At 43.5% G+C, this 24,264-nt stretch overlaps 1 protein-coding gene across 1 annotated transcript in view; it reads right to left on the bottom strand.

Annotated features, from left to right (window-relative positions):
• The window catches only part of LOC143986493 (uncharacterized), a 195,210-nt gene that overhangs the window by 74,508 nt on the left and 96,438 nt on the right, over positions 1 to 24,264 (bottom strand). Inside the window, exons 17-29 of the mRNA XM_077484835.1 lie at positions 22,334 to 22,387; positions 22,164 to 22,208; positions 18,395 to 18,448; positions 16,251 to 16,295; positions 16,077 to 16,130; positions 15,675 to 15,719; positions 15,168 to 15,221; positions 11,121 to 11,165; positions 6,793 to 6,846; positions 3,881 to 3,988; positions 3,025 to 3,078; positions 1,710 to 1,763; positions 1,445 to 1,489 (exon numbers count right to left, since the gene is read on the bottom strand). Coding sequence (XP_077340961.1) covers positions 1,445 to 1,489; positions 1,710 to 1,763; positions 3,025 to 3,078; positions 3,881 to 3,988; positions 6,793 to 6,846; positions 11,121 to 11,165; positions 15,168 to 15,221; positions 15,675 to 15,719; positions 16,077 to 16,130; positions 16,251 to 16,295; positions 18,395 to 18,448; positions 22,164 to 22,208; positions 22,334 to 22,387 — 711 coding nt within the window. The remainder of the gene's footprint in view (positions 1 to 1,444; positions 1,490 to 1,709; positions 1,764 to 3,024; positions 3,079 to 3,880; positions 3,989 to 6,792; positions 6,847 to 11,120; positions 11,166 to 15,167; positions 15,222 to 15,674; positions 15,720 to 16,076; positions 16,131 to 16,250; positions 16,296 to 18,394; positions 18,449 to 22,163; positions 22,209 to 22,333; positions 22,388 to 24,264) is intronic.

Consider the following 24,264-nt stretch of genomic DNA (forward strand, 5'->3'; position numbering starts at 1 on the left):
GACATAAACACGGCTAATATTCTACAGTTTTTTCAGGAAGGTGTAAACAAGGGTTTAACCCTAAGTACCATTAAGGTACAGATAGCTGCCTTAAGTGTGTACCTAGATGAACGTTTACAGGAAAATCCTTTTGTCGCTAGATTCTGTAAGGCAGTCGCTAGACGCAAGCCAGTCAGAGTCACCAAAGTCCCATCCTGGGATTTAGCAGTTGTACTAAAAGCTTTCTTGGGGTCACCCTTTGAGCCTATCTCGGAGGCCTCCTTAAGGCTTGTTACATTTAAGACAGTACTCCTGGTGGCAATCACTTCAGCCCGTAGGGTCAGTGAAATCCAAGCCCTTTCCATCAGGGAACCTTTTCTACAGATCCTAGAAGACAGAGTCATTCTAAAGACAGACCCTGGGTTCTTACCAAAGGTAGCATCTAGCTTCCATAGGTCCCAAGATATTGTCCTTCCCTCATTTTGTCAAAATGCAGCAAATGAGAAAGAGGAACGTTTTCATTTATTGGATGTAAGGAGGTGTATTCTAGAATACCTTAAAGTAACAAATCCATTCAGAATTTCAGACTCCCTTTTTGTCCTTTTCTCCGGACAGCGTAGGGGACAGAAAGCTTCAAAAGTAACCATAGCTAGATGGATTAGGCTAGCTATAGCAGAGGGGTATAAGGCCTTGAATAGAGATCCTCCTGAGGGTGTTAAAGCTCACTCCACAAGAGCGTTGTCTGCATCCTGGGCAGAAAGAGCTGGTGCCACCCCGGAGCAGGTATGTAAAGCAGCCACATGGTCAAGCTTTTCCACCTTTACAAGGCATTACCGACTGGACTTAATGTCTAGTCAGGATCAGGCCTTTGGGAGGAAAGTCCTCCAGGCCGTGGTCCCCCCCTAATCTGGTAAGTACTTGGGGATCCTCTCAAGGGCTGTCCTGGAAGAACACTTGGGAAAACTGGAGTTAGTACTTACCGGTAACTCCTTTTCCGGTGGTCTTCCAGGACAGCACGATCCCACCCTTTATTTGATTATAATGATGTACTAATGTTATTACCTGTTATGGTTTATATGTTTTTCAGTTCCATCCTTCGGTTCTTGGTGAATGACTGACCAGGGACCTGAGGGACCGCCTTTTGAACTGTGGCAATGTGTTTCCTGGGTCGATGGGAGGAGCTCCATCTCTCAAGGGCTGTCCTGGAAGACCACCGGAAAAGGAGTTACCGGTAAGTACTAACTCCAGTTTTCATAAGTCCATCCAATTTGAATTTTACAAGCCACACCAACTTCGGAATATTGTTACTAGGTTTTATTTAAAGCTAAACAGCTCTGCTATTGGATGCTATAGAAATTTCTGTGGTTAGGCCAGAATCTTATTTTTAAAGGTGAATGTCATATTGTGATGTATTCCAAACACAAACCAAAAAAATATACAGTATATAAAAAGGAGGGTTACTAACCGGTGGTCCTGGCATCCCCACGAGACCTCTTTGTCCCATTCGTCCCTGCAATACCAACGTAATATAAGTAACAAACCAGGGGAAGGTTAGCAAGGTGTGTATGATAACTTCTAGATTTACAAATTATGTAATAAAATGTAATAATATGAAATTACATGTGATTTAAAATAAACGTGACATATTAAAATACAAATTGGAAACCTTATATTGCTGCCACTGAGAAACCCCCTCCCCCACTGTGCATCAAAAAAAAGGTTTCTGTTACCCGGTTCCCTCGAGGTCCAGGCAATCCTTTCAACCCATCAGGGCCACGGTTACCCTGCAAAACCAAAAAGGCAAAAATCTGTGTGTTGTATCACAGAGCAAACAAAGATCTTGTCAAGGGGACAGAAACAAATGGATGTCTCCCAATAGGGCTACCCGTCCCAGTGACAACTATCAAAATTGAGATTTCCCTGATCTCTGGGGACCTTTCCTTTCACATCCTGATGTGTTTCCAAAGCAGGAAGCTAATGCCGCGTACACACGAGCGAATTGTCTGGCGTACTTAGTCCGGCAAACAATCCGGCGGATAGTCCGGCAGACTTTCTACCGAACGGACTTGGCCACACACGGACACACAGAAAGTCCGGCGTTTGCTAGCGTGATGATGTACAGCACGTACGACGGGACTAGAAAAAGGAAGTTCAATAGCCAGTAGCCAATAGCTTCCTTTTCGTACTTGCTTCTGAGCATGCGTCATTCTTAGCCCTTGTACACACAGTTGGAGATTCTGACGGAATGTGTCCTATCGGACCGGTTTGTCGGATAATCCGACTGTGTGTGGTCTGCATCGGAATGTTTCCGTCGGACCCAAATTTCCAACTTGTTGGAAATATTTCCCGACCAACTGGTCCGATCGGACATACTCCGATCATGTGTAGAGAATTTTGATCGGACCAAGTGCCACGCATGCTCAGATCAAATTCCTACATCAAAGCTATTGGCTACTAGCCTGAACGTAGTCCCATCGTAACAAAATTACATCATCACGTTCTGAAAGATCGGATTTTTCGACAACTTAGTCCGACCGTGTGTATGCAACAGTTTCGGACAAGATTCGACGGACAAAATCCGACTGAGAAAATCCGACGGATTTGGTTGTCGAAATCTCCGACCGTGTGTACAGGGGCTTAGTCCGCTGGACTAGCACACTGACGAACGTATTGTCCGCTGAAACCCAAGAAAGATTGGACTGCAAAAATACTTTCTGAGTCCGCCAGACTTTACGTTGGAAAAGTCCGCTGAAGCCCACACGGACAATTGTCCGGTGAAATGCGTTTCGGCGGACTAAGTACGCCAGACAATTCACTCGTGTGTACGCGGCATAAGGTACATTTCACAGAGTACTAAAATCTTAATAGAGTTTCTACCTCTTCTTACCAAAACCTGCCCTTTATTTCTACTGTATCACAGAATCTATATGGGTTGGTTCATGACATGCAACATTAACTTATTTAGACCAGACGGGTCCTTGTACAAAACAAGCCCTTGTTTTCCATGTTCCCCTATGCGGACATTTAGCTTCATATCTGACTCACCTTTGGTCCATCTCCACCATTGGCACCAGGGACCCCAACCTGCCCCTCATCACCCTTAATCAGAGAAAAAAGGGTGTCAAAGGGACATGAAAGAAACATTTTTTAAATGACAACAAATGTAAACTGTACTGCTATTCATGAATATTATTTTACAAAAACAGTAAGGTGAGAAATATCTGGAGAAAAAAAAAACAGTTGAAATAAGCATAACATCCAATGACTGTTTATACACACTGATTAAAGTGGAAGTAAACCCGCCTATTCTTTTCATCCAAGGAAGCTGCCATCTTGGCCTCTGTTTAATTTTCAACTGCCATAATGCTGCACATGTGATCAGTTATGACACCAGCCATTGGATGGTTTGATAGTTTGGTTGAGAGCACAACCAATGTGACAGTTGGCATTCCTGGCATGCCGGCAATATACATGTTTTTTTTTTAAACTGTTAAATTGATGGGTTTACTTCCGCTTTAACTGAAATCACAATTCCAGCTTATGGATTTTTGATTTCACTTCCCGATAAATGGGACTCAGTAAGAGGCGGTTCACACAGGGGGCGACACGAGGCGACACGACTTGCCGTGCTGCGATCTGACAAGTCGCCCCCGTTCTGTACAATGGAACCGTTCTAAGAGGAGTGACTCGAGTCGCTCCGTCTTAGAAAAAAGGTTCCTGTACTACTTTTGGGCGACCTCGGGGCGACTTGCATTGACTTCTATACAGAAGTAATTTGCAAGTCGCCGCTGAGGTCGCGGCAGGTCGCGGCGAGGCAAGTCGTGTCGCCTCGCATCGCCCCCTGTGTGAACCGGCCCTTACAGTAAGGCAATGAGGACACTAAATAATGAAAGGACCTCACCATAGTTCCAGGAAGGCCTACAAGTCCTTTGGGTCCAGGAAAGCCTACAAAACCAGACTGTCCTTGGATGCCAGGTGGACCTTTTGTACCAGAAGGTCCAGAATCTCCCTATAAGAGAAATCAGACCCAAATGAAACTCATGCCATGGGTTAAACACTTCAAATAACAGACACTTTTTTTAGGTATGGCTTATTCATTATAGCAAGATGCAAAATGAATCAGAGTTAATTTTTAACAAAATAAATTTACTAAACGGAATCTAATTGGTTAATATTCTGTAGTTCTATAATTAAGTGTTGAAAAAAGACACAAGTGCATCTAGTTCAACCAACAGAATAAAATTAATAAATTACACAGTTTATACAGAAACCTATACTCACAGTTAAAGCCGAGGAAAGAAAAAATAACCCTAGAGTGCATGGTCCAATTTGCAGCAAAAATCCTTCAGGGGATCAGGATTTCCCTGATTCAACAAAATATACTGTAGATAACTGCACTTCTCTTTGTCTTGTTAAATAAGCTTGTTAGGCTAGTCAACAGGATTACAGGAAACTGAGCCGATTGTTAGTTCATCAAAAAAAAACTGTAAGACTATTTTAAGGGCGCCCTCACAACAGGCTGATGCTGCCAGAAAAAAGCTCTCCGCTTTCTTCCTATGAGTGATCCTTTTGCACACCTGCATTGCCATGTTATGATAATCAATATACCTAGGAACTTTCTGAAATTGACTTGGCAATGCAGGAATTTTGATCTGATTACCAGGTCATTGATGGAATCGTTAAAACTCTAGAATTCCTACCTGTAAGTCAGGACCTGAAGTAGAAGAGATGTAGCTGGATAGCCGCACTCCGAATTATTCAACTTTCGGTGTGAAACATGTCAGCGGCTGTGCAGTTAGTCTGTTTACCAGCCTAGATGCTATGATTTTAATTACATTTTTGAAATAAAGTTGAATAATTCGGAGTGCGGCTATCCAGCTACATCTTTTCTACTTCAGTTCCTGTTGCAAACAGAGCCAGCACCCTGTGGGATTGTGGAGACAGCTGTTCTGGGAGAAGTCATTACCTTAGAGCGGTAATTCTTTGTATGTAAGTCAAGGCCTCTACAGTGATAAGAGAAGGGGGGCCCAGTATTACGTGCAATGTTTGTAAATGTACAGGCATTGTGCATGATGTAATTCTTGTGAGTAATGCATGCTGTATACTACACTGACTGGACATCTCAAGGGGAGAAGGGAGGGAAGGGGTGCTGTGCCACAGCAGAACAGTCTGGTGGAAGATGTAGGTGGCTGGAGGTCTCTGGAGGAATGGCAACTAGCAACCTTTTCTTACTCGGGTGAGTAGGGGCACTGCCAGCAACAAGGTGCAAGCTCAACAGGCGAGGGAAGCCTAATGTAGCCCAGGGGGTGGTTGTAATGGGTAAACAGGGGGTCTGGGCTTCCCAGCAAGGGACCTAGAAAAATTAGTCACTTGCCTGATGACTGCCAGATACACTAATGCCCTGTCAGTGTCATTGAAACGGTGAAGACACAGGGAAGCTAGCTCCCACCTATCCACCATTCCAGTGACACTGAGAGTGCACCAGGCTGTCACCTAGAGGCAATATTGTTAATGTCACTGGTATTGTCACGACCGTCCTGGCGTCCCGGTCGCACACGGGAGATTTACCCACAGAAGCCTGTTGTCGAGAACCCGTCGTTCCCCTTTGGCGCGTGTTAGCGCGAACGGACTCACGCGGGTGCGCGTCGGCACGAACGAGCGCACGCGTGTGCGCGGGGTCACGAACGGGCGCACGGCCACTCGCGGGTGCACGCTGACTCGTCGTGCGACCGTTTTGGCGCCCTAAAGGATTCTTAAGGACTCTGCTCCGTTCCCTTCTTGCTGTCCAGTCTACAGCGTGTTCGGAGATTCTGCTATCTGTTACCTGTTGCCTAGATTCCTGTGACCCGGCTTGTTCTTGACCATGTTCCGTTGCTGCCTGCCTTTGATTACCTGCCTGTCTGACCACGTCTCTGCCTCGTCCCTTGTGCTGTGTTGACCGCCTGCTGCCGACCCGGCCTGTACCCGACTCTGCTGTTCCTGCCAATCCGTTCGGATTTCCTGTGCCTGCTGTCTCCGCTGACGATTGTCTGCTTGCCAGTCCATCCACTTGTGCCTGCTGCCACCTGCCGATTGTCATCAGCCTTATCTACCTGCTGCCTGTGTTACTGCTGACTATCCGGACCTGCCTCCACCTGCCAGGCACTTGTGCCCTCTGAACTTTTGAATCCCTGTTACCACCTCCAGGGGTTCTGGAGCCAGGGGATACGAGGGGCCGCTCCCTGCATTCCGGGCTCGCCTACTAGGTACGTGACAGGTATGGTGGATAGGTCGGTGTCAAATGCATGGCCAGTGTAATTGGAATGGTGTGTAGACTCTGTAGACCAGGAATAGGCAATTAGCGGACCTCCAGCTGTTGCAAACCTACAAGTCCCATCATGCCCCTGCCTCTGGGTGTCATGCTTGTGGATGTCAGTGTCTTGCTATGCCTCATGGGACTTGTAGTTCTGAAACAGCTGGAGGTCCGCTAATTGCATATCCCTGCTGTAGACCAATGCTTTAAGCCCCTCCCACTTTTTGATCAATCTGTCCACACCCAACATTCATGTGTGCCATGATTAGCTCCACCCCATTCTCAGGAATTTCAATTCCTATAAACATTTCCAGGTATAATAATAGAAGGATTGCACATTTATTGTATATGAAAGCATGAGCAAAATATAATGTGGATCTCATTGTGAATGTATGATTTTGTGGTTTTTAAACTCTCTATGACTAAGAAAGTCAGTCATATAAATCTGTTACAATCTGTCTTATATCTGTGTGCTGCCTTAGTTTTGAAAATGGAAGGCAGAAGTAGATAAGAAATGTTACCTTTTCTCCTTTAGCCCCTGGATCTCCTTTTTCTCCATCGGCAGCAGTCCGACCCTGCAAAAACCAGCATATAAGACCATGATATGAGTTTCTTGCACCAAATACCTCAGCATTTATAAGTGCCTTGCAGCAATTTATCCATCGAGCAAATCTGTGGTGAGAGAAACCCTGAGCTAACGGCCTGGGGCTCTGGCTAGCAGCAGCATTGCAGGTGTTTGCATGTTTTTACCAACTACAGGGAGTCTATGGTTTGAAGCCAGTCCCAGTACAGTAGACCGTCGGTGAGATAACAGCTTCAGCAAAACACAATCAGTGTACAGTGCCTTGCGAAAGTATTTGGCCCCCTTGAACTTTTCAACCTTTTGCCACATTTCAGGCTTCAAACATAAAGATATAACATTTTAATTTTTTGTGAAGAATCACCAACAAGTGGGACACAATTGTGAAGTGGAACGAAATCTATTGGATATTTTAAACTTTTTTAGCAAATAAAAAACTGAAAAGTGGTGCGTGCAAAATTATTCGGCCCCCTTTACTTTCAGTGCAGCAAACTCACTCCAGAAGTTCAGCGAGGATCTCTGAATGATCCAATGTTGTCCTAAATGACTGATGGTGATAAATAGAATCCACCTGTGTGTAATCAAGTCTCTGTATAAATGCACCTGCTCTGTGATAGTCTCAGGGTTCTGTTGAAAGCGCAGAGAGCATCATGAAGACCAAGGAACACACCAGGCAGGTCCGTAATACTGTTGTGGAGAAGTTTAAAGCCGGATTTGGATACAAAAAGATTTCCCAAGCTTTAAACATCCCAAGGAGCACTGTGCAAACTGTGCAGACCACTGCAAATCTACCAAAACCTGGCCGTCCCTCTAAACTTTCAGCTCAGACAAGGAGAAGACTGATCAGAGATGCAGCCAAGAGGCCCATGATCACTCTGGATGAACTGCAGAGAACTACAGCTGAGGTGGGAGAGTCTGTCCATAGGACAACAATCAGTCGTACACTGCACAAATCTGCCCTTTATGGAAGAGTGGCAAGAAGAAAGCCATTTCTCAAAGATATCCATAAAAAGTCTCGTCTAAAGTTTGCCACAAGCCACCTGGGAGACACACCAAACATGTGGAAGAAGGTGCTCTGGTCAGATGAAACCAAAATCCAACTTTTTGCCCACAATGCAAAACGATATGTTTGGCGTAAAAGCAACACAGCTCATCACCCTCAACACACCATCCCCACTGTCACACATGGTGGTGGCAGCATCATGGTTTGGGCCTGATTTTCTTCAGCAGGGACAGGGAAGATGGTTAAAATTGAGGGGAAGATGGATGCAGCCAAATACAGGACCATTCTGGATGAAAACCTGTTGGAGTCTGCAAAAGACCTGAAACTGGGACGGAGATTTATCTTCCAACAAGACAATGATCCCAAACATACAGCAAAATCTACAAAGGAATGGTTCACAAATAAACGAATCCAGGTGTTAGAATGGCCAAGTCAAAGTCCAGACCTGAATCCAATCGAGAATCTGTGGAAAGAGCTGAAAACTGCTGTTCACAAACGCTCTCCATCCAACCTCACTGAGCTCCAGCTGTTTTGCAAGGAAGAATGGGCAAGAATTTCAGTCTCTCGATGTGCAAAACTGATAGAGACACCCCAAGCGACTTGCAGCTGTAATCGCAGCAAAAGGTGGCTCTACAAAGTATTAACGCAAGGGGGCCCAATCATTTTGCACGCCCCACTTTTCATTTTTTTATTAGTTAAAAAAGTTTCAAAAATCCAATAGATTTCATTCCACTTCACAATTGTGTCCCACTTGTTGGTGATTCTTCACAAAAAATAAAAATTTTATATCTTTATGTTTGAAGCCTGAAATGTGGCAAAAGGTTGAAAAGTTCAAGGGGGCCGAATACTTTCGCAAGGCACTGTACATCATTACCAGCAGGGCTGTCTTTAATAATGATTGGACCCTGGGCAAACATTTTCTTGGGGCCCCCCCCCCAATACAATTTAGCTCTCCACCTGCTCTGAGACATACAATAAATAGCAGCTAGACTTAAAATTGGTTTACTGTATCAGATCAGGCAGCGATTGCAATTGGTTGCCAGAGGTTACAGTGTATCATTACCCCTTACTGACTGGTTGCTAGAGGTTACAGCATACATTACGGCTCGCTGATTAGTTGCTAGAGGTTACACTACATGATTTCTGCTTGTTGGTTGGTTGCTAGAGATTACTGTACAGTAATACTGCTCACTGCAGGGGGCATGATATCCATATGATTGCCACCTTTATTTACATATCTATGCCTTAGGATGAAGCTATTTACATATGAATGCCGGGTATTTACATGTAAACACAGGGTCTGCAGGTGAGTCATCTGTACACAACAATAGGGCAGAGCTGGGCAGCATTAGTAGCAGCACTTCACACTGAGATATGAGGACATAGCAAGGGACTAAAACTTCAAGGGACAAGGGAATTTAAACTGGGATAGTTGGCAAGTATGAGGCAGCTGCTTTGGGCCCCAAAACAATGACAGGGCCCAGGGCAGCTGCCCCTTTTGCCCTGCCTTAAAGATGGCCCTGATTACCAGAAAGAAAAAAAAAAGACTGCATGTTTAAAAAAAAAATGGGCTGCACTAATGTACATATACACTGTAGTATCATTACAACCTATACCCAGAAACATGATTCATAGACCATAAGAGTATATATTTTTTTCTTTTAGTTTTGGATAGATTGGGGAAAATTACATTTAGTAGAGTTAGGAAATACTGGAACCCCTGTCAGGTTTTCTTCTTCCTTTTTTTTATTTTATTTATATTTAGGAGATTTCTCTTCACTGACTGTCTTGGGTATAGTGGTCAAAAAGTGAGAAAAAATCTCCCCATTGGGGACAAAATATAACTATTAAAAAAAAGAACAGAAGTTCTGACCCTCCTCCTTTAACCACTTCCCACCCGGCCAATGTACATATACGGCCGGGTGGGAGCTTCTCCACTTCTGAGTGGACGTTCCTGAACGTCCATCAGAAGTAGGGGGATCGCGCGTGCCCGCGCTGCGGCGCGATCCCGATGCACCCGTGTCATCCGGACACGGCGCATCTCGGATCGGCAGGATCGCTCTGTGATTGGCCCTCCTGATCACATGACGGCCGTGTCCAATCACGGCCGTCATGTGATGTAAACAAACAGCCGGTTGCTAGGCAATCGGCTCTCCTCTCCTCACACAGAAGTCGTCGCTGAGGAGAGGAGAGCAGATCACTGCAGCCGGCTGATGATCAGTGAGTATGAGCTGTTGTTACAGCTTTTTACTCACTGATCACCAGTCTAGTGTAAACACACAACACACCACACAGTACAAACACAATGTCCCCACATATGTCCCCAAAACACACATGTCCCCAAAACATACATGTCCCCAAATAAAAACACATGTCCCTAATAATAAAAACACATGTCCCCCACATATGTCCCACTAAAATCACATGTCCCAATGATTATCTGCACACATATGTCCATGATCATTTGCGTACATATGTCCGTGATCACACAAACCAATTATTATACACTTAACCAAATTTTTTTTTACCAAAGGCATGTAGCAGAATACATTTTGGCTTAAATTTATGACAAAATTAGATTTTATTTGATTTCTTTTAAAATAGAAAGAAGAAAATATAGTTTTTTTTCCAAATTTCCGCTCTTTTTTCGCTTATATCACAAAAAATAAAAAACGGAGTTGTTAATAAATAGCACCAAAATAAAGCTCTATTTGTGCAAACAAAATGATAACAATTTATTTTGGGTACAGCGTAGCATGACCGCGCAATTGTCATTGAAATTGTGAGAACGATGAAAGCTGAAAATTGGGCTGGGAAGGAAGGGGGCGAAAGTGCCCGGTATTGTAGTGGTTAATTTAATCTAAAATGAAATAAAAAAGATTTTATGGAAAATAAATTTGAACTCGCATGAGATTACTTACACTCAGCTTTATTTGAAGAATATAAATTCTTCCTGTCTAAAGACAGTTTTTATTTGTGCATGTTTTTTTATTTAGCTCCTTCTACCGACAACTCCGATCTCTGCTCCTCCTCCTCATAGAATATACAGTTATGTGTGCAATGTTTATAATCAATGGGCACCATTTGAGTTTATCACAAAATATACATAATGCAGGAAGAGATCCTGGAAGGGAATGCCGCACTTTGAAGTTTTGGTTCATAGGAAAGTAAATGTTTGTTGTCGAGCCCAACCTTGTGTTTACCATAATGATTTGCACATTTTCTAATGTAATGAAATACAAAGAATGACAATAAAACATGAATACCTTGTCTCCCGGCTGTCCATTTACACCGGGCCATCCAATTAATCCCTGCAAGAGAAAAACAGAGTAGGAACATTTAGACGTGTATTTTATTTTTAATGCAAAAATGTAAAGTTCCATTTCATTTATGTAAAAAAAAATTGTAACTTGTAGAATTTCAAAATGACTGTATACCAATACATGGAGACATCTGTCTAGTGCTCATTCTGGGTTTAAACCATCATTTCCATCTCTGAGCTTCTTAAAGTGCATCTCTAGCCAAACTACCTTTTAAAATAGTTTTGGATAGAGTGGAATAGTTTCAGTTCGCACCAGATTTTATTTTTCTATCTATGGCCCAAGACTGGAAGATAGATATTCTACCATGTAAACTACATTGATGTGGGCAGATACCAAATGTTGGTAAACCTCAAGGTATGGTTAGCTTACTTTAACCATTACAGCACCAATTTGTGGTCACGTATCATGCTGATTGGCTGTGCATATGACGGGCACAAGTGGCTGTATATGATGGGCACAATGGCTGTGTTTGATGGGCACAATGGCTGCCTATGATCAGCACAAGTGGCTGCATTTGATGGGCACAAGTGGCTGCATATGATGGGCACAAGTGGCTGCCTATGATCAGCACAAGTGGCTGCATATAATGGGCACAAGTGGCTGCATTTGATGGGCACAATTGGCTGCATATGATGGGCGCACAGTGGCTATGTTTGATGGGCACGAGTGGCTGCATATGATGGGCACAAGTGGCTGCATTTGATGGGCACAAGTGGCTGCATTTGATGGGCACAATTGGCTGTATATGATGGGCACAGTGGCTGCATATTATGGGCACAAGTGGCTGCATATTATGGGTACAAGTGGCTGCATATGATGGGCACAAGTGGCTGCATATGATGGGCACAAGTGGCTGCATATGATGGACACAAGTGGCTGCATTTGATGGGCACGGTGGCTGTGTATGATGGGCACAGTAGCTGCATTTGATGGGCACAGTGAGGCTGCAATTGATGGGCACAGTGAGGCTGCAATTAATGGGCACAGTGAGGATGCAATTGATGGGGGGGGGGGTTAGTATTTTTCAGATTGTTTGCACCCCTCCCCCAAAACTTTTGAGCACCAGCCGCTGAGTACACTCCTAAGCGAAAATGTCCAAATTGAGCCCAATTAGCCATTTTCCTCCCTGGTGTCATGTGACTTGTTAGTGTTACAAGGTCTCAGGTGTGAATGGGGAGAAAGTGTGTTAAATTTGGTGTTATCGCTCTCACTCTCTCATACTTGTCACTGGAAGTTCAACATGCCAACTCATGGCAAAGAACTCTCTGAGAACCTGAAAGAATTGTTGCTCTACATAAAGATGGTCTAGGCAATAAGAAGATTGCCAAGATCCTGAAGCTGAGCAGCAGCACAGTGGCCAAGACCCTACAGCGGTTTAACAGGACAGTTTTCATTCAGAACAGGCCTCGCCATGGTCGACCAAAGAAGTTGAGTGCACTTGCTCAGCGTCATATCCAGAGGTTGTCTTTGGGAAATAGAGGTATGAGTGCTGCCAGCATTGTTGCAGAGGTTGAAGGGGTGGGGGGGTCAGCCTGTCAGTGCTCTGACCATACGCCGCATCAAATTGGTCTGCATGGCTTTCGTCAGTTTGCTGAAGACACGCAGACTAAGGACATGGAACCATGTCCTGTGGTCTGATGAGACCAAGATAAACTTATTTGGTTCCGATAGTGTCAAGTGTGTGTGGGGGCAACCAGGTACAAAGTACAAAGTGTGTCTTGTCTACAGTCAAGCATGGTGGTGGGAGTGTCATGGTCTGGGGCTGCATTAGTGCTGCCGGCACTGGGGGGCTACAGATCATTGAGGGGACCATGAATGCCAACATGTACCATGACATACTGAAGCAGAGCATGATCCCCTCCCTTTAGAGACTGGGCCGCAGGGCAGTATTCCAACATGTTAACAACTCCAAACACACCTCCAAGATGACCACTGCCTTGCTAAAGAAGCTGAGGGTGAAGCTGATGGACTTGCCAAGCATGTCTCCAGACCTAAACCCTATTGAGCATCTGTGGGGCATCCTCAAACAGAAGATGGAGGAGCGCAAGGTCTTCAACATCCATCAGCTCTGTGATGCTGTCATGGAGGAGGGGAAGAGGACTCCAGTGGAAACCTGTGCAGCTCTGGTGAACTCCATGCCCAGAAAGGTTAAGGCAGTGCTGGAAAATAATGGCACTTTGGGCCCAATTTGGACATTTCCACTTAGGGGTGTACTGACTTTTGTTGCCAGAAGTTCAGACATTAATGGCTGTGTGTTGATTTATTTTAAGGGGGAAGCAAATTTACACTGTTATACAAGCTGTACACTCACTACTTTACATTGTAGCAAAGTGTAAATTCTTCAGTGTTGTTACATGAAAATATATAATAAAATATTTACAAAAATGTGACTTTTGTTATATTTTGTATACATCATATATATATAAAGGACTAACTAGCTTAGTAAATGGACCTTAGAGGTTAAAATAATTTGCCAAGTTTTTACCCTAATGGCTGTACAAAGCACAAGGAGACTTTAGGTATAATGGAAAAAGAGTTTGCCCTTATAATGGGAATGTTACAATTAAGAGATTGTGGTAATATATTGATGTAGGCAATTGATTTAACTGCAATTATAGGGTCTATAACAAATCTTTTCTGTGGAAAGGATATAGAACTTCATTTGACTGGGTGCTTTTTTTATTATGAAAATTGAAAAGAATTTGTATTTTTAACCTGGATAGCTGTGTAACTATCTTTTTTAAAGCTGGTCTTTAAAGATATGCTTCCTGGAGAGAGCCTCAAATTCTCTGGTGAAACCGCCCCAACAAAAACAACTTGCCTTAATGCTTCTTAACTCAAGTTTTCAAGTATCCCCAACAGGTCACGTTTGTAGGATTTCTGTCATGCCACACAGCTGAATTATTCAACATTGCTGGATACATATTTATCAATCATAGCTATTTTACCTGGCTGAACATCTTAAGCATGCCCGTGTTAGTGGTGTTTGAGGTCTTTGGTTGTCCTAGAAAGCCCACTGAAAGCAGTTGGGTATTTGAAGCTGGGTTGTGTTGCTCCAACAAGAGATGATCAACCCCCAGCATGTGCACTGATAACACAGCTCACTGATAGGGGTTCCAAGTAGCAAAACTTCCCACTAATCAGCGGTAGGGGTGGGCGGCGGCCCTTAAGGTAGGTACAGTATTTATCGGCGTATAACACGCGCCGGCGTATAACACGCACCCCAAGTTTAGGAGGGAATTTTAAGGGAAAAAATTTTTAGGAGGGAAATTTAAGGAAAAAAAAACTTACATTTAAATGCCCATCAATGCAGCCTTATCAGTGTCTATCTGAAGCCTTGTCAGTGTCATTTGCAGCCTTGTCATGCAGCCTGTCTATCATTGCAGCCTTGTCATTGCAGCCTTTCCGTCATGCAGCCCGTCCGTCATTGCAGACTTGTGCATCGTTGTCCCCTCAGTGATGTCAGCTTTTATTTTTAAAAATGGCGCCTGATGTCCTGTGTATCTTGGCGCCTGATGTCCTGTGTATCTAGGCGGCGCCTGGCAGTTCTTGGCGGCTTTCGGCAGCCTTTGGCCGTACTGTGCCGCTTCCGGCCGCCTTCGGCCATACTCGGCGGCTTTCGGCCATACTCGGCGGCTTTCGGCCGCTTCGGCCGTACTGGGCGGCTTTCGGCCTCTATCTGCCGTACTCGGCGGCTTTCGGCTGCCGTACTCGGCGGCTTTCGGCCGAGAGCCGACGAGAACGGCCGAAAGCCGCCGAGAAGGGCCGAAGGCGGCCGAAACCCGCGAGAAGGGCCGAAGGCGGCTGAAAGCCACCCAGAGCCCAAAAATCGTGCAGAAATCATGGAGGATCAGTGTATAACACGCACCCGCGATTTTCCCCTGATTTTAAGGGGAAAAAAGTGCGTGTTATATGCCGATAAATACGGTATTTGGTACTAAATGAGAACAGAAAACCCCTTTCATTATACAAAGTGAGTTTTCAACTTACCATGGGACCTTCTGGACCTCTTTCCCCACGTATACCCATGGGACCTGCTTCCCCCTGTGGTGACAATCAGAGAAGTGTATTCAGCTAACAAAACGTATCACATAACATATGACAAAACATGGGTCTTTTCCCTGGTTTACAGAGAACAACTGAAAAAAAAAAAAAAAAGTGCCCACAATAGATAATTCAGGTAATCATTGAATGCAACTAGTAAATGTTTGTTTCTCAAGCTCACTAAAACAAATGGCTGCTGGAATCCTCGAACTTGTCTGTAACCTGCACAGTACATTATACTGCAGTTTTATTAGAGAAGTAGCACATGCAGGAAAACCTAACTACTATCTCTCTTGTCATTATGTTACACGCACACGGCACCAGCAGAATTATATAAGGAGTTCAAATGATAAAAGTCTGATGCCATAAAATAAGAAAATAAGATTTAAAGCTCAAACATATCTGTAAAGTTTTCAAAAGCATCTAGAAGGTGGAGTTGTACTTTAAACATACTGTTTCTCCTTTCGAACCAAGAGGGCCATCAGCTCCCATCACACCCTACAACCAATCAGAGCAGAAACACTATTACACCACAAAATATTATACTACAAAGTGCATCAAATATAGCTCCAAAAATTGTATACATAAATAAAAAAATTATTAATAGTAAAACATTAAATCAAAATAAATAACCCAGTGAATAAGTGATAGTTCACACTATACATTTAAACACTCCTCAGGGAGTATTGCAAAGCATATGCAGTGGTCATACAATGTTGCAAAAGTCTGTGAATCTCCAAAACATATTTCACTTTAACAAGCAATATTGATCAGTGTTTTTTTCTCTCTCAAACCGCCTTTCCTTCACCCCACCGCTGTGAAATGTGAAGTGTGTGACTGGCAGAACACAATTACCTGTGGTCCTCTAGGCCCAGGGGGGCCACACAGTCCTTCTGTTCCTGGCGGGCCCTGTGCAAAAATATTAAGTCATAAATGGTTTTTCTTTGGTAATTGCCAAAACAGACATATCAATTTGCCCCAGTCTTAGAGATATACTGTGTAAATCCAAGAAAATGGTTATTTACATACCCGTGGGCCACGATGGCCAGGCATACCAGTAGGGCCTTGATCCCCCTACCAAAAGACAAGAGGGAAAGTTTGTTTTTTGGTTATAAAAGAAAATATAATAGTGAAAAAACTAATTAAAGTGACTAATGGGGACAGACCCAGAGAAAGCAATGAATACAGCCAGGGCCGCTGATGGGGGGGACCACCGGTCCTCCTGTAGGTGGCCCGGCACACAGAGGGTCCCGGACAGGGAGAGGATTGGTGCGGCAGTAGAATGATGCTCTGTGCAGCTCTCTGCAGCAGCTAAATGTCTGTTTCTCCCCCTCCCACCAGTCTTTAGCTGCTAGAGCAATTGAAACACAGGGCATTTTTCTGTAATTAACTCCCAGGGTTGACATACACATTTAAATCGCCTGTTATTTATATGTAAATCGTGCTGGTATTTATATGTAAATAAGGTCACCAACTTGCGGACATTCATATGCAAATCATGCCCCCTCCTCTGAATGTCGCCCACCTGGAGGATGTAGCCACTTCTACACCCACCCAACAGCCACTTCTACACCCACTGAGTCTCCCACCAGCTACTGCACATGCAGAGTGGTTCAGTCCTGCAGCAGAGGTGAGTAGAGTGAAGTGGGTTAGTGTTTGGGAAGCAAAGGTGAACAGGTAGGGTGCAGAGGTACATAGTGAAGGGATCGCCATTTAGGCCACTTTAACATTGATGGACCAATCAAGTCCTTCTGTCAGTTTTCCAGGTGGACCCAATTGGACCATCCATAGCTCTCTCTATGGAGCGGCAGATGTTAGTGGACATGTGGCCACTGACATCTGCCAGCATTCAATCCTGTCCACTAAAAACAGACGGGTTGCAAAAAAAAAAAAAACTGAAGCTCCAGTTGGGAGCCACTGTACTAACCATGCGAGGTTAGTCTATCGATTTCCCCGGAGGGGGGGGGGGGGTGAGCGCCCCCCCCCCCCGCCAGAACAATCGGCGCTCTGTGCCATTGGCTGAGAGCGCTGATCGGGAGTGGGTCGACTGGTGGTTTCCCAGCATGTATGTCCGACAGAAGCAGGCTGAACGGCCGGCTTCTGTCGGACAGACTGAGATACACACGGGCAGAATGTCGGCCAGTATTTTTTGTACCGTCAAATGGCTCCCAACATTCTGCCCGTGTGTACGGGGCTTAAGGCTAGTTATACATGTGAACACTTCTCTTGTTTAGTCCTAAAAGAGGGAAATCACTCAACTCCTCCATCCACACAGAACAGATGAGGGAATCTCCTCTGGTGGCTCTGGTATTTGGACAGCGGCAGCCGTGGCTGTCTGAATACCTAGACAGTGACTGCATCTGATTGGATGCAGTCACTGTTTGGCTGATAATTTTCCACCCAGCTCCTTTGAATTTGAAGCTGGATTTGTTGAGCTATTTGATTGATTTGGCAGGAATTTTGTAAGTTATGTTATGTTGTTTCTGCTAACAGTGATTTTAGTGCATTCTTTATGAAAATGCGTAGCTCAGTTTACAGTGCCAGAGGAGACAGCGAGCAGGTAGGTAGGGGGATTTCATTGCAGAAGAGACAAACTCTTCTGCAATAAAAGCTTGCCTGCTCAGTTTTTAACAGGGGTATTTCATTTCCGCTTTAAAGCACTCATAATCTGTACACAGAAAACCATGAAAAAGTCTTCTACAATTTGCCATTCCAGTGTATTCATTTTTTTAAATTACTGACTTGCTATGACTTTTTATATTACTTGGGAAGTACATTGGTGAGATCTCCCTGCAATAGTTCCTGTCAACACTCCTGGGAGTTTTGGGTGTTACTGCCCACCTTTGGTCTTCCAACTGACTACTTCCATAATATAAAATAAAAAAATCTACTACGGATGCTAGCTTTTCATTAGGTCACAGTAGGTGTGCAGACTACTCATCAGTTTGCTCTGGGCTTGTCGGAGAATGGGGCCTATAACCCGGCTGGGATAAATGGCTGCATTTTGCACACACTGACTGTTGCTTTATTCAGTACACCCATTTATATCTTCATATAAAAGTATTAAGAGTAGTAGTAGTAGTAGTAATAGTAGTAGTAGTAGTAGTAGTAGTAAGAGTAGAAACCAGTTTCTAGTTGTCTACACATTATCATTCTTTCACTGGAGGCCTCACCTGGGACCCATTCACCCCTTGGGTTCCTGGTGATCCTGGCTCACCCTGTTCGCCCTGGGTGCAAAGAAGAGGCAAATGTTAGAAGAAAAACTGCTCACAATGGACAGAGTGAAAACCCAAATTGAGAGATATTATATATAATTTTAGTCTCTCTCTCTGTCTCATATATATATATATATATATATATATATATATATATATATATATATACATATATACACATATACACACACACACACACACATACACACACGCATATAAAACATTTTGAAGCCAGAACAAGTAAGTTTAAAGGCAAAATTTCAGTGGTAACTCCTGTAAAAAAAAACTTTTCTCTAGCTTAGGATAGAGTGGTATGGGGTTAGAACCTCTCTGTTTTTAATTGCTGTTTATGTCAACTGGTATTGGCAATTTTTTTCTCACTTTGTTTACTGACTGTCATTGAACTGGTTGAACCTAAAGAATTACATGACAATGCTCAGTTGGTGATAGTTTATTGAATTTTTCAAGCATTGGTCATCAATGCATTTTGGGAATCTGCATCTCTTTCATCACTATTAAGAGAGCGGAAATGCTGTACAATACCAGAACAAAGTAAAAAGCTTCTTTTAACTAGATTTTTACAGATGTCACTGAAACAGGATGTGTTGCACCTGCTCCAGTGACAACTGTCAAAAGTGGGATTTCCCACTTTGAAGTTCCCCGTTGAAGTCACGGGGCAGTAACGTAACGCGTAGGAGAAAGGTGTAAGGACACCGGAAGTGACGTCTGGCACGAGCGAGATGCTCGTTTATACACTGTACTGCTGTTTTTAATTGAATGTGAGTAAGTCTTTTATTAATAAATTCAATTATATCGGTTCGGAAATACTACACCTAGTATGGCTCTCTCTTTCTCCAATTATTGATACCGAGTATTCGAACGAAGCTCAGTCACTCATCCTTGGAAAGGAATAAGAGCAAACTCTGCTGACACCGGTCACCATTATACAAGAGGAACATCTCTATTTAATTTCTATATGCTGTTTACCTTACAGCAGTAAGGTAATTACCCATCCTACCTCACGGGTGTCACTGAATTTTGAAGATATCACAAATTCTTTTTCTTACACTGTCAGCAGATGTGGTCTACTTAAGAAATCTCCACTGTATGCTCACATGAGTATTTGCACTAAAACTGCACCTTTGCACTATGGACTTTGATTTATATTTATATTTTGTTTTTAATTTTTGCAATTCAATGTTTGGAATCTGTTTTTATGTATGATATCCAATAGCACTTGAGCACTTTATGCACTTATTGTATCTGAATTTGCACCTTACTTTTGGCTATTTTTATATATATGCAATTGTGACTTCCATATAGGAACAATCACATTTACCGTATTTATCGGCATATAACACGCACTTTTTTCCCCTTAAAAGCAGGGGAAAATCGTGGGTGCGTGTTATACGCCGATCCCCCGAAAATTCTGAGCCTCTGGGTGGCTTTCAGCCGCCTTCGGCTCTTCTCGGCAGCTTTCGGCCGTTCTCGGAAGCTTTCGGCCGCCTTCGGCTCTTCTCGGCGGCCGAAAGCTTCCGAGAACGGCCGAAAGCTGCCCGAGAAGAGCCGAAGGCGGCCGGAGGCCCGCCGAGAACTACTGCACGCCGCCGAGATACACATCCGGCTCTGTATCTCGGCTGGCGGCATTTTTAAAAAATAAAATAGACACGGCTGCAATGGGGGACAAGACTGCAATGGGGGACAAGATTGCATAAGGCTGCAATGGTGGGCAAGGCTGCATAAGACTGCAATGGTGGACAAGGCTGCATAAGACTGCAATGGTGGACAAGGCTGCAATGGTGGACAAGGCTGCAGATGACACTGATGGGCATATAAATGTAAGTTTTTTTTTTTCCCTTAAACTTCCCTCCTAAAAGTTTTTTTCCTTAAAATTCCCTCCTAAACTTGGGGTGCGTGTTATACGCCGATAAATACGGTATATCAATTTACGCACAGCACTTTATATATATATTTTTTTATATTTGAGTTATTGTAGCTAGGTGCGCAACACCACCTTTTTATACTGATTACTGCTCTGACAATTGTTTACTCATACGGTGTCTGCAGTACCTTGCATTTACATATAATATCTCATAGTAGCGCAGGGGTACTATATATACATAAAAGTGGGATTTGCCCTCCATTAGGCAGATTTTGGCTCATTTTCCCATCTTTTTCTAGGACAGGAGATACCCTAATAGAACATATGCAAAAAAAAAATAAACAAAAGAAAGGTTCTGTCTTTGCTCCATTCTATCTAAAACTAAAGTTTGGTAGGAGTTACTCTTTTACTAGGTCATATTAATGATTAAAATCCAATAACCCCACAGCGGTCTCTCACAAATCAATCGCTAAAGCTTGGAAAAATGTGTAACTCTTGTTTGATGCTTCTGATATACAAACTGTCATTAAAACAAATAGGCTATCATTGTTGTCGAATGCTGGGTCATGCATAAATCATAAGCAAATAGAATTATTTATAAGATATTGTCTCTCTTTAAACAAAATAGGTGCTGTCTACTAGTTTAAATATAAGAGTGCTGGACTTTGTGCAACATATTGAGACAATGTTGGGACCATAGCCATTCAAACATAAAGCAATTGGTTTAAGACATTTTTTAATGTATAATAAATTAATGTTACATTTTTAACAAACACTAGGAATTTGTTTGGGACTTTATGTAACGACTGAGGGTAAGTAAGAAAGATATGTTGATTTGAAAAATTGTGATTAGAGACAAAAGTGGTTACCGGTACTTTGAGGGGAATTTACTTAGACTGGAGCAGACAAAAACTGGAGCATGCCAGCCAATCAGCGTCTAGCTTTCATCTTCAAAGCAAACGAAGCAGCTGAACAAAAAAAGATAATTGGTTACTATGCACAGCTGCTCCACATTCTGTCTGCTGTGGTTTTATTAAGACCCCTTTCACACTGGGGTGTTTTTCAGGCGTTTTTCCAAGCGCTTTAGCGTTAAAAAAAAGCGCATGTGAAGCGCTTGAAAGAAGCCTCATCTTCAATCCCAATGTGAAAGCCCAAGTGCATTAAGAGCCCTTTCCCAATGTCAGCGCCCGAAAAAAACATTCGTAAAGCGCCGTTTAAACTAGCAGCGCTTTACCAGCGTTTTTCGAGCGCTATTGGGGCGCTTTTAACCCCTGCTAGTGGCCAAATAAAGGGTTAAAAGCGCCCACAAAATGCTGCTGCCAAAAGTGTTTTTCAGACGCTTCCCATTGATTTCAATGGGAAGGGGCGCTTTAGGAGCGTTGTATTCACCGCTCCAAAAGCGCTGCAAAGAAGCTGCTTGCAGGACTTTTTTTTGACGCCCTGCCAGCGCAGCGCCTCAGTGTGAAAGCACTCGGGCTTTTACATTGGGATTGCAGTTGCGGCTTCTTTCAGGCGCTTTTTTTAAACGCTAAAGCGTCTGAAAAATGGCGCAGTGTGAAAGGGATCTCAGTGTGAAAGCACTCGGGCTTTTACATTGGGATTGCAGTTGCAGCTTTTTTCAAGCGCTTTACAGGCACTTTTTTTAACGCTAAAGCGCCTGAAAAACGCCTGAAAAATGCCCCAGTGTGAAAGGGGTCTAAATTTGCCCTTCGGTCTACAAATTGAATCATCATTTGTAACCAAGTTTGCACTCAGTTATTTACAATTGAAGAGTTCTAAAGATTCCTTGGATCAGAGGGGATTTAAGGTGCTATAAAAACTTACAGTCATGTAAAGTGTACTTACCTCTGGACCAGGGGGGCCTCGTGGCCCTGGAACACCTGTTTCCCCCTGCAGATTTAAGGTAACATTACATGATTGAACCATTTCTCCAAGCCGTGGTAATGCACAGAATATTTCTGTGATGAAAGCACTTTAAGTCATTGTTCCAAATACAAATTTTTCCACTAACGTACAATTGGCCCTGGAATCCCTTGAAATCCCTGAGCTCCTTTCATCCCCATTGGCCCCTAAAACATAAAAGAAAATTCAATAAGATTACATTAAAGGCATGCTATAACTTGGCTTGGAAATCAGTATTACAGAATACACATGAATGTTTTTGTCTTCAGATATGCAGGAACACTACGCAGCACTTGCAAAAAAGTATTTGCTCCCTTCCTGATATTTTTTTTTCGTTGCAGTTTTTAAATGATGATTTCATTTTTTAAGGGAAAAAAAGCTGTCCAAACCTGCCTAGCCCTGCGTGAAAAAGTAATTTCCCCCAAAACTAATAACTGGTTGTGCCAACCTTGGCGGCAACAACTGCAATCAAGCGTTTGCGATAACTGTCAATGAGTCTTTCACATCGCTGTGGAGGGTTTTTGAGTATGAATGGCCTGTTTAAGGTCATGCCACAGCTTCTCAATCAGATGCAGTCCGGACTTAGTCTAGGCCACTCCAAAACCTTAATTTTTTTTTTTTTTTAACTATTCAGAGATGGGCTTGCTGGTGTGTTTTGGGTTAATTGTCCTACTGCATAACCCAAGTGCGTTTGAGCCTGAAGTCCCAAACTGATGGCAGGACATTCTCCTTCAGGATTTTCTGATAGAGCTCTGAAATCATGGTTCTTTCAGTTATGGCAAGTCACCCAGGTCCTGAAGCTGAAAAGGAGCCCCAGACCATTACCCTACCACCACCACCTTACAAAAAGTTAAACTTTTGTCTCATCAGTCCACAGAATATTTTCTAGCAAATGTAAGATTACCCTTTGTGTTCTTTTTTTGGTCAGCAGTGGCGTTCACCTTGGACTCTCCCATGGATGCCATTTTTGCCCAGTCTCATTCTTATTGACCTTAACTGCAGAGCCACGTTCTGGGTTCTTTTATGACTGTGACAGACCTAGCCGGGACCAAGGCTCTTAGAGGGAACTGAATGCAAACCTCTTGCCTTGTGATTATGGACCCTGACATTTGGGGGAACGGTGTTCTTTGTGAGCTGTATGCCTGGGGACCCCTGAGGTGGTTCTACTTGGATTCAGGTCCGTGCCCCCCTCCCCCCCCCAAGACACACAGACTCTGGATATGTAAATGCCATGTTAGCAATAGACTGAATCACACTATTGGGACACAAACTCTTAGATGCTAATATCATCACCTCCAGCCACCTGTCTGTTGTCTTGTATAATGTAAATGAGTCTAGTCTGGCTTGACACAGATTCTAAAGAGTATTTCACCAATTGTTGTTTTGTTGTTTGTGCTAATTAACCCTGCAATTGAATGAAGGAGTCCAGTGTTGATTAGATAATTAGCTCATGCTAATTAGGTTAGGTTTTAGTCACCCCGCTGTATATATTTTGTGTGAGATCTCAAATAAAGGCAATTCCTGATGTACTCCAAGACTGGTGTTGTCTAGTTCTTGGGGGTTCCTATAGCCAGACCCATTGGACTCGTGTTCCAGGACTTAGGAAGCGGTATACTGGCGGAAGCACTCAAGTGGAGTGTGGGGGACATTCTGTTACAATGACCTCCTGGATGAGTCGTTGTTGTGCTCTTGGAGTAGGTGTCACGGTCCCTACCGTGTCTTTTAGATGGCCTGGCGTGGTCGCGCCCCAAGTGGCTCTGGTTGATATTGAACTAATGACTGTTTGTTCTTGCTCCTGTTTCTTTACCTCTGAGCCACACCTCAGTTCTATTCAGCCTGCTTTCCAGCCATGCCTAGTTTTGCATAAAGTATTGTGGGCAATTCTGTTTGTACCTGTCACTCTTGGATCAGCTGTGGCAGGTTACCTAATTAGCTGGGTATAAAACCCTGTCTCACTCTGAGGGCTGGGTCAGTTCATTGTCTCTTGTCACCAAAGGTACCTGTGTTCCTGTGTTCAAAGTTACAGTGTTCCAAGACTGACCCC

The sequence above is a fragment of the Lithobates pipiens genome, unplaced genomic scaffold (genome assembly GCF_037356315.1).
Source record: "Lithobates pipiens isolate NorthernLeopardFrog02 unplaced genomic scaffold, aLitPip1_a1.2 Scaffold_166, whole genome shotgun sequence".
Taxonomy (NCBI): Eukaryota; Metazoa; Chordata; class Amphibia; order Anura; family Ranidae; genus Lithobates; species Lithobates pipiens.